This window comes from Citrus sinensis, chromosome 2, assembly GCF_022201045.2.
Source record: "Citrus sinensis cultivar Valencia sweet orange chromosome 2, DVS_A1.0, whole genome shotgun sequence".
NCBI lineage: Eukaryota > Viridiplantae > Streptophyta > Magnoliopsida > Sapindales > Rutaceae > Citrus > Citrus sinensis.
The window spans coordinates 27250619-27261595 of record NC_068557.1 but is presented as its reverse complement, the minus strand read 5'-3'; the positions used below and the strand labels follow the sequence as shown (position 1 = coordinate 27261595).

Below are 10977 nucleotides of genomic sequence, written 5' to 3'. Positions count from 1 at the left end.
ACAGTAACCTGATGCTTAATTAGTTTAAAAAAAAAAAAGCATATCGAATTAATTTCTTAGCAGTCAAAAGACTAACCTGTTTAATGGGACTTATTTAATACTGTCAATAAAAATGAGTAATTGCATATAGGATACTTACCTTTTACGAATTTTTATTTGTACAAAATGACAGGGGAATGTGACATAATTTCACGAGTAATGATACAGCCACAAACTCTTATACAAATTTATTTTGTACAAACTGACGTGGCATGATAAGATTGGTTGAATGAAAATATAAATTAATAAAAACAAATCATGTGGGCCAAGTGATATTTAATTCAACCAATCTTATCATGCCACATCAGTTTATACAAAATAAATTTATACAAGAGTTTGTGGCTATATCATTACTCTAATTTCACATATCTCATATTTTCGAAGGATTATAAAAAATAAATAATATATGATACGTTGGAATCATATAACATGTCGTTCATTTAATTTAATTACCTTAAAAAAATTCATATTTTCTGGATTTATATATATGAGTTTAAGCAAACCCAAAATAAAAAAAATTTAGAAAAGATTGATTTCTTACAAAATCAACTCGGGAAAAGCGAAACCATCGGTAGGAGGGGGATTCCATCTACTACTTCTTCTTCCGTCTTCCCTCCGAGTCGTGCGGAATTATTGGCGCGCGTGTAAGTGTAAATGGAGTTGGAGGTGAGAGTGGTGGGTGGCGTAGAGAACTGCTTTGTATCACTTCCCCTTAAATTAATCGAGACTCTTGAGTCCACGCGCTCCGCACATCTTCTCCCTCAAGTTCTCTCTCTCGAGCTTCGCTCCCGCTCCAACCAACGCTGGGTCGTTGCTTGGTCCGGCGCTACTTCTTCTTCTTCTTTTATCGAGGTAAATCGCTGTGCCACTCTCTCTTTCTTTTTCTATTTATGCTGAATTTCGAATTACCTTTTCTTGGAAGCACTTGTCAGTGAAGTGCTTCCTATAAAAGCGCATGACAGTGCTTTCTGCTATGAAATTATCTGGTGCTTTCCTGATCCTAAAAGCGGTTATGAAGGAACATACAGTAGAAAATCATCATTGAGTAGAAGTTCTTACTGTGTAATCTTTTTGAAGCAATTTGTGCAAAACCACCGATCAAGTCGAGACCATTTATCAATTTTTACCATTTGAAAGTGTTGTTGAGGTATCTAGAGATCACTTATCAATTTTAACTCTCAAAATTGCTTCAATTTTTTAAATAACCAACTATTTTTTCTTCCTATTTCTATCAAACATTGCAATATTGTCGCGGGGCAGTGCTTTTGATGTGACCAAATTTACCTTTACTTTTCTAATTTAATTTCAGTTAACTGCTATTAATTGTGTTTTGCAGGTCGCTCGACAATTTGCAGAATGCATATCCTTGGCGGATCATACAATAGTTCAAGTGCGAGTAGTTTCCAATGTGCTGAAGGCTACTTTAGTTACCATAGAACCTCTAACGGAGGATGATTGGGAAGTTTTAGAGCTAAATTCAGAGCATGCTGAGGCTGCTATATTGAATCAGGTACTCCTCTATTTTAAGATATCTATATTGCTGTTTCTTCCTTCGTAATGTTCAATTGCTGATGCACAAGTTTTCTGTTGTTAGTGCAGCTCTGAAACCTTTCTTTTACTGAATACAGGTTAGGATTGTCCACGAAGCGATGAGATTTCCTTTGTGGCTGCATGGCCGCACTATCATAACATTTCATGTGGTTTCAACTTTTCCCAAGAAACCGGTAGGTAAGTTGATATGGGTTACTTTATCCTCATTATGATACATTAATATAATCTGACTAATTCTACAGATTTATTTTAGAGACCATAGTCACAGTTCATTGGGGTAGCTTTTCCATTTTTAGCTACTAATTCTATTGCTTCATGAGCATTGTTATGTTTTCCATGGTTTTGGTGAGGGTAGCTTTACATGCAGGTGTTCAACAAATGAAAATTTGATATCCAAGTTTTGTCTGCTATAGTATTTTCTTCATCTTTTTTCCTATTATATGGTGCGTTAGGGCATTATAAAGAATTAAAAGTTTTCAGTTTGTTTGGTCATTGTGTCATTTTCTAACTTTGTTGTCTTATTTTTTGTTGGAAAGAGAAATAAGCAATCGGAAGTCATAGCATTTTATGAAATGTGTTGTAATTATATATTTAAATATCTCTATGTCATCAATGACGTACTTATGTTGAAAGTGTTCTTTTATGCTTGAAATATTTAATTTATTTGTTGTGGATTGTAATTTATCCTAGTTCAGTGTGTTACTTGGACCTGCTTGAAAACTGGTTCCTAAGATTATAGATTCATTTATGAATTCCTAAGATTATAGATTCATTTATGAATCAGTTATCCTTTTATTTTCTCCCTTGTTGTTATCATTGTTCTCAATTAAAAAGCAGCATCTTTTGTCAGAGACCATACAGGTTAGAATTTATGGTATAATAACCCTTCAGATAAACATTAGTGGTTTACTGGTTTATACTTGCTTGCATATCTACTTTTTGCATGTAGATAGTGAATCATGGAAAATGATGGTTTTGTTTTAGACTGCTGGAGTTGTATCTCATGAAATTATTTGCAGTGCAACTTGTACCGGGAACTGAAGTTGCTGTTGCTCCAAAGAGACGCAAGAACAATGTGAAGAAACATGAAGATTCTTACATGCAAGCTTTTAATGAAAGTACTAGTATTGCAAAGGCACTTTTACGTGTTCAAGATTCAGATGAAGGATTGTCTCATAAATGTAATGTTAAAGGTGTTGAGCTGGGAGTAGCCCTCACTTCCGTTGCATTTATCAATCCAGAAACAGCTGAAAATGTTTCATTATGTTCTCTTGAGTTAGTTGCTATATTGCCTAGATTATCATCCAAAGAGAATAATCCCGAAAACAATGCCCCAAGAATAAAAAGCAATTTAACTTCAAAGGAAATTAGTGGTGGAGCTTCAACTGACAAGAAAGAATGCCGTCAAGCAGTTGTTCACCTTTTATTTTCAGATTCAGTGGCTAAAGGACATGTAAAGATTGCTCGAGCTCTTCGTCTTTATTTGAATGCAGGGCTGCATTCATGTATGTTAATTCTTCCTAGCATCTAATTAGTCAAAGTACTTAGTACTCCTTCCTTTAAACTCTTTCCTCATGGTCTCATTTGAATGGCGATTTATTTTATGATACACACCTACCTACCTACCTACCTACCTACATACATACATACATACCTACATATATACACATGCATACATACATATATACACATGCATACATACATATATACACATGCATACATACATACATATACATAAATACATACATACATATACATAAATACATACATACATACATAAATACACACACACACACACACACACACACACACACATACGCATACAAGGAATCACTCACTGATGGACAAGAGGTCGACAACGTGAGCTTTACTGCCAGGCTTTCAGCCTTCTTGATCCAACTGCATCACTCTTTGAGACTATTGCTTGTGCTTGGCTCTGGATATCCTTCTTTCTGAAAAGCTTCCTACTCAAGTGAGGAATGCCTGAGGGACAAAATAAGTTATATTGCAAACAAGGACTGTCCTACTTCATTAGAGGCTACTTCATTATGATGGTTAAAACATGCCCATGCATTATCCTAGGAACTCTTTGATTTGGATCCAGTATTATTCATCAATAAGTGTACACAATTTGTTGTTCTTTTAAACTTCTTCGGTAGTGTGATCTCTTTTCTTTTTGACCTTAATACATTTAGCATCTACATTAACATTTGTCTTTCCATTCATTGTGTTTCTTTTTCAGGTAGCTGAAAGGTCATGACAAGCTTGCTGCTATTGACATTTTGCACATTTAGTCTTTTTAAAATTTTTTTTGATAGTTTAACAATCCATCTGTGCTATTTTGTTTTCATAATCAAGATTTTCCAATAATAGTTTTCTCATTGCAGGGGTTTATTTGAAGAAATGTACTGTTAACTTGAAGAAAGAAATTCCTATGGTTTCACTTTCTCGTTGTCATTTTAAGATGTTGGAGAAGGATAAGGCTTTTGGGATTGGCCTAGAACTTGATAATAAAAATCATAAGACAAAGAAAATGCTTGAGAAAACTAGCTCGGGTATCTACATGGATGATGGAGATTTGTCAGCCGAAGATGACATCATTGCTGCTCTTTCTTCTGAGCCTTCTTCGAAAGAAGATGAAGAGGCTGTTTATCAGTTTAAAAATAAAAAAGGGTTAGAATGTCTGCTTCATACATGGTTGCTTGCACAACTCACTGCCGTTGCTTCAAATATAGGATCAGAATTTAATACATTGGTTCTATCAAATGAAACTTTGCTTCATTTTGAAGTGAAAGGATACAAGTCTGGGACATATGGAAAGGTACCGGCATCATGTAATGGCGCCTTAGAGAACAAAACTAAGGCCAGAGAATTGCGGACAGAAATTTTTTGTGTACTGACTTTCTCTGAGGAATCATTGCATGGTGGCAAAAATAATGCATATGAGCTGACCCTTGAAGCTAGAGGCCAGCAGAACAATAATACGGAAGCTGTACGCCAGTTGTTTGGGAAGCTGAACTCTGGTGACCCGGTATCCTTCTACACTGTGAAAGAGAGGGGTTCTACCCAAGGTTTTGATTCAAATGTGTCTTCTTTGAGCTGGATGGGGACCACTGCTTCAGATGTTATTAATAGTAGGTACTTTCTCCATAATTATTTTCACCTCAATGTGTTTAGCCTTTGCTTATCTCCTTTTCACGTGGAATTTCTATATCATGGGCATTGGGCATATAATCTTTGTCCTCACGTTCATGCATGTGCAGTCATAAGTGGTCACATGGATAAGCACACAAACAGATGTAACAATAATGAGATTTGAAAGCTGGGTTGGAGAGTGAGGAACACTGTTTAATTTTGTTTTTTCTTCAAATTTTTATTTTTCTTGAATAGGCTGATTTACTAGGATATGTCAGAATTCGTGTTTTTTGGGTGCTACTTTTTTGAGCATGCTGTAATTTTAGAGGCTCTTGGGTTCTGGGGATAATTATGTTAGTTGATCCTTAATTATAGCATAGCTTTTTGTCATTGTCAACAACCATTGATTCAGAGGTCAGTATTAATTGGACCTTCTGGACAAAAAAATTTCCAGAGTTTCTTCAAGCATTTATTGCATTATAACTGTAAAGGACTTCCTGTTAACAAACAAACTTGAGTGAAAAAGGGCTGAGAATGTTTGATTTTTCCGCATTCGATTGGGTAATCAAACAAGGATAAAATGTCATTTTCTTTTTGGAGCTGTTGGAATGTTACCGTCTTTTAATCTGCTTGCCACTGACATGGATTACACGCCTTACTATAAGACAAATAATTTTGCTCCCCTTCCAACAAAAACCTTGCATTCACCTAATTTTGAATTTGCTTTCATGCAGGAATTAAGGTCTTGTTATCTCCTGATTCTGGGTTGTGGTTCAGCACTTACCATCTTCCTCTCCCTGGGCATATTCTAATACATGGACCTCCTGTGAGTTCATCTCTCCATCTTCACTAGAGATTGTTGTTTGATTGGCAAAGGAGCTTATTACTTGTACATTTAACATCATCGCATGTGTAGATAAAATGGTTGTTAATACTTTTGTGTAATTTGCGACCAATTTGCCATTTTCTATTTGCATTTCTATTTCTTGCTTTCAGGTTTAATGGATTTGGTTCAAGCTTACTGCATGTAGTACGATAATGGTGACCATTGAATCTAGCTTTTTGTTTGGGTGTCTATGTTAAGTGTGGGCAGTATATTTGATATGATAAACCTCCAAGAGGAAGGACATTGTATGAATAGCTTATTTGAGTGTGGTGTTCCTCAATGCCCTAAGGACTGCAATGTGTATATACTTTATTGCTGACATTGGCTTAGACAGTTGTACATCCGGTTTTAGAGTGAAACCAGCATAAAACTAAAACTAAAAGAAAACTTATTTTTCGACACATATGACTATGTCTACCAATCTTTGTTATGAATCGTTTGGGAAGAAAGTATTTCCTTTAGTTGTGGGTATTAGATAAAAAGACTGAGTAGAACAATTTTTTTTAAGATAAAATGTCCGAGAATGGATTCTCATGGCCTTATGCTGTTGTTTCTATATTTGTCAGTGTCTTTTTCATATTCATTTACATTCTTTCAAATGATAACATCTTAGTCAATTTATTGGTATTTTTTTTTTGTTTTGTGATTAGGGCTCTGGAAAGACATCATTAGCAAAAGCTGTTGCAAAATCCCTCGAACACCATAAAGATCTCGTAGCACACATGTATGGAGTTATTTTAATGTGCACATATGCTTTATTCTTTTCTTTCTGTTGTTGATTAACATTCTTGAATGCTAATATTTATTGCAGATAGCTACTGAATTTTTATGATTCTAAATAAGATCTTCATGGCTTCTGTTTTTATTTGGTTATTCAGTTTGGATTTGATATTGAAATATGTATATATTACACTGACTAATGTCTATGTATGCAGAGTTTTTGTATGCTGTTCTAGACTTTCTTTAGAGAAGGGTCCGATCATTCGTCAAGCACTTTCTAACTTCATATCTGAAGCTTTGGATCATGCACCTTCCATTGTCATATTTGATAATCTTGATAGCATAATTTCATCCTCTTCCGACCCAGAGGGATCTCAACCTTCAACTTCTGTAATTGCTCTTACTAAATTTCTTGTGGACATTATGGATGAATACGGGGTAATAATTTAACTATGATAATCAATTCCTACAATGTTTTGTGCAGAAGCTGTTGTTAGTTCCAGTCTGCTAACAAATATCTGTGGTCCACTGGTTAGGAAAAGAGGAAGAGCTCTTGTGGAATTGGTCCTATTGCTTTTGTTGCTTCTGCACAGTCTCTAGAGAAAATACCGCAGTCATTGACCTCTTCAGGTTTGTCTTCCTTTGTACAATGTTTATCACCTTTTATAGTTGGACTAGGAATGTCAGAAATTGTGATATGGGGCTTGCTTATTAGTTCTATTTATTTTCTTTGTTTTGTTGATGTTGCGTTTTTGAATTTTATTAGGAAGGTTTGACTTTCATGTGCAACTGCCTGCTCCTGCTGCCTCAGAACGGAAAGCCATTTTAGAGCATGAAATTCAGAGGCGTTCCTTAGAATGTTCTGATGAAATTTTGTTAGATGTGGCTTCCAAATGTGATGGATATGACGCATATGATCTGGTACTTGGTGGTTTAAGATTTTGTTGACAAATTTGGATTAAGTTTAGAGTCATAAAGATCATCTTTTGGTGAATCCTTAAGGATTGTTTCGTCTCTCCATAAATTGTCGCGATCACCTTTGCAGAAAAAGTGACCACATGTAAATGTTGCCTTTTTCATGATTTTTTTAAGATTCAAGTTACTAATATATGTTTCATTGTGTCAGGAAATATTGGTTGATAGAACCGTTCATGCTGCTGTTGGCCGTTATCTGCATTCTGATTCTAGGTTTGAAAAGCACATAAAGCCGACTTTGGTTAGGGATGACTTTTCTCAGGCAATGCATGAGTTTCTTCCGGTTGCAATGCGTGACATTACAAAAACTTCTGCAGAAGGTGGTCGCTCTGGGTGGGATGATGTTGGTGGTCTTACTGACATTCAGAATGCTATTAAAGAGGTATAGTTTACTTTTGATCTTCTGAAAACTGAAAAATTAAGTTCCAAGATTGGTCACCTGTTGAAACCTTGAAGTTAGAACATTATAACAACTTATCGCTTATTTTAGTTTTCGCCTCATTGGGACATTATAACAACTTATTGGTTAGTTGAGTTTTCACCTTATTGGGCCTTTACCTATAATCTGGTATAATAGGTGCCATTGTATATTTGTTTACTGAAACTTTTGGTCTTGAAATATGATATCACTTAGGCAGTCTGTTGGAGGATATTGATGATGAATTTCATATTTATTTCTTAACATCCAGCATTTAAAGTTGCAGAAATTTCTTCTAAGTTCTGTCTCATGTGTTTGGGAAACACTTGGTACAGGCAGCCGTACCATATTGTAGTTTTTGGGTTTCTGCAGAGTAGGAAAGACATAAGTTTTGTGGATTTCTGTTCACTTCTCCCACCATTTCCTCCGTCTTTTCAAATAAAGTTTTGTGTTTCCTATCCAAAACCAGAAAGAACCTTGTACAGGTTCCTGTCTCTGGAGCTAAAATCTGGTCATATGTCTTGTGCGGTTGACAGATGCTGTGAGTTAGATATTTCTGGCATATGATTTTAGTGAGATCAGGGCAAGCAATTTTGGTAAAGGTGTTTGTTAGGGTTCAAAAACTATTGCCAGGCTCTTATCTATCAAAAACTAAAGCTTCCAAGACCAGGGTTAAATAATTTCATTCTGATTATTTTTGCACATTTGTGCTTTGCTTTTCTTTCAGCTTCTGAAAATCATATCTTCTGAATGAGTTCTTTTTCTCTGTTGGCCTTTTATGCCAAGTATAGCCAGTTGAACTCTTTCTTTTTTCCCCCAACTTTAATTAATTTGACCTTCTGACCGGTGGTGTACTTTTGTTATTGGTGCTTTTTATCTGTTTTCTGTTTTATAGTATTTCTGTGCTTCACTTTCAGATGATCGAACTACCTTCGAAATTTCCAAACATCTTCGCTCAAGCTCCTCTGAGGTTGCGGTCAAATGTTCTCTTATATGGTCCTCCTGGTTGTGGCAAGACTCACATAGTTGGTGCTGCTGCTGCTGCTTGTTCATTACGATTTATATCAGTGAAAGGGCCTGAGCTGTTGAACAAATACATTGGTGCTTCTGAGCAAGCTGTAAGGAGGAATTAATTCTCCTTTTTTTCTTTCCTTTTTGGGGCAATGTTTGATTTAATTTATTTATATCCTAGGTTTTGTTTTCTTAGTGGACAGCTGGTCCACTATCTGTTTTAAATCTTCTTCACTAATAGATTTTTGAGTTTCTTATCAAAAATCAAATTCATTTATCAATGGTTTTTGGCTTTTACCACGGGCCTTTGCCTTCAGAGTCAGATTGAGGTTCAGAAGAGAGGGGGGGTGGGAGGTGCGAAGCCTTCAACTGCCGATGAGGTGTTTTGAATTGCATAATTAATCACAATCCATATACCTATTTTTGGTTTCAGGTTCGGGATATATTCTCAAAAGCAACTGCTGCAGCACCATGCCTCCTCTTTTTTGATGAATTTGATTCTATTGCCCCAAAGCGAGGGCATGATAATACTGGAGTGACTGATCGTGTTGTTAATCAGGTTTCTTCTACTTCTTATCTTTTTATTATTTATTTTTGGGAAGTGGGGAAAAAGGAGGGGGTTGTCCCATATGATATCTACATCCTCGTTAATTTCCTAATATCTGCCTGCCCTTGTTTCCAACAGTTTCTGACTGAGTTAGATGGCGTTGAAGTGTTGACTGGTGTATTTGTGTTTGCTGCAACAAGGTTAGAATTTTTTCACTACAATGTTTTACTTTTCTGCAGTTTTATTATTTTTTTAATTCTTCTCTTTTAAGAGGATTATCGGATTTCACCCTATTCCTCCTCTAACAAGGCTCAAACCCAGGACCTTGAGCTTTGAGTTCAACTGGTTGCCTAATATTAACAATTACTTCCAGTAATCTCCGGTCATGGTGCTTGCAAATTTTCTTCCTTCAGTGTAGAATTTATTTACTTTACCTGGTTACTCCCCTTTCTTTGATGGAACATTGACTTCGAGTTTCCTAATCAAGCAGTAGACCGGATCTACTTGATGCTGCCCTGTTAAGACCTGGTAGGCTGGATCGCCTTCTCTTCTGTGATTTTCCATCTCCACGTGAGAGGTTGGATATTCTTAAAGTTATTTCTAGAAAGGTTTGTGATACGTCAATTCCATTTTCATCTCTTTTCTGCAATGAACTACTAATCTGTAAGCTTTGGCACTTCTTCATGTGTGTTAGTCTCAATTTATCATCATATATTATATTTTGCTTTTTATAAATGAATGCAGTTACCATTGGCCGATGATGTTGATTTAGAAGCCATAGCTCATATGACAGAAGGATTTAGTGGAGCTGATCTCCAAGCACTTCTCTCAGATGCACAGCTCTCAGCTGTTCATGAAATTTTAAATAATATTGATAGCAATGAGCCTGGGAAAATGCCAGTCATAACCGATGCTCTACTGAAGTCTATAGCTTCCAAGGCAAGACCATCAGTTTCAGAAGCTGAGAAGCTGAGACTATATAGCATTTACGGACAGTTTCTTGATTCAAAGAAATCTGTTGCTGCTCAGTCAAGAGATGCGAAAGGCAAGAGAGCAACTCTAGCATAACAACAAACCAGTCTCGCAGATTTTTCAGGGATGGAAGGCAACAAGCTATGTAAATTATTTCAGCGCAGCTGCTTGAAACGGACCTTAATTACTTTTGTTTTTCCTCATTTTGAGTTCCATTCATTACAACTGTGGGCATAAGATTGAAAAATGAGCAGCGGAGAGCTGTAAGTTATTCAATCCCTTCATACTCATTTCGAAGGCATGGTTGTTTAAATCTTTGCTGTCTATTGTGTATGTGAAACAATAGAAATAAGCATAGTGGATGACGACGACAATGACGAGTGATAAATTTTGTATAACTGTTTTGAAATTTTACTGAGTAATTAGAGGAAGGTATCCAGAAATAGTGCAATCTAGAGGTTTTATAAATTGATTTCTTTTATTTACTCTAATGCCTGCACACTGTTCTTCTAAAGCACTTCCACTTATATTTTGCAAAGGAGAGATTGTTAGAATTGAAACTAACTTCTATAAAATTCTTATAGGGGTTTGAATCCTTACTCTTATCATTGTAAGCATAAGAATTCTCTCATTGAACCAAGAGTCCATTGGTTACTCTACCAGACTTAAAATGTTTATTTTGTTTAATATGAAAAAAGTGGACATGTGAACAACCATAAAATA

General features: G+C 35.8%; 1 protein-coding gene across 2 annotated transcripts; it reads left to right on the top strand.

Moving 5' to 3' along the window:
- Positions 1 to 543: 543 nt before the first annotated feature.
- LOC102615187 (peroxisome biogenesis protein 1) lies at positions 544 to 10697 on the top strand. Of its 2 annotated transcripts, XM_006468355.4 has the most exons (16): positions 544 to 891; positions 1376 to 1549; positions 1668 to 1767; positions 2610 to 3095; positions 3978 to 4724; positions 5460 to 5551; positions 6262 to 6335; positions 6547 to 6769; positions 6868 to 6961; positions 7098 to 7252; positions 7458 to 7688; positions 8642 to 8842; positions 9169 to 9294; positions 9421 to 9482; positions 9773 to 9890; positions 10027 to 10697. In XM_006468355.4, the coding sequence occupies exons 1-16, from the start codon at positions 694 to 696 to the stop codon at positions 10348 to 10350; spliced, it is 3405 nt and encodes a 1134-aa protein (XP_006468418.2). In that variant the 5' UTR covers positions 544 to 693; the 3' UTR covers positions 10351 to 10697. The 2 variants fall into 2 exon arrangements, with proteins under 2 accessions (XP_006468418.2, XP_024951284.2); XM_025095516.2 differs by lacking the exon at positions 544 to 891 and having other exon boundaries at positions 1497 to 1549; positions 1668 to 1763.
- The last annotated feature ends 280 nt before the right edge of the window (positions 10698 to 10977 follow it).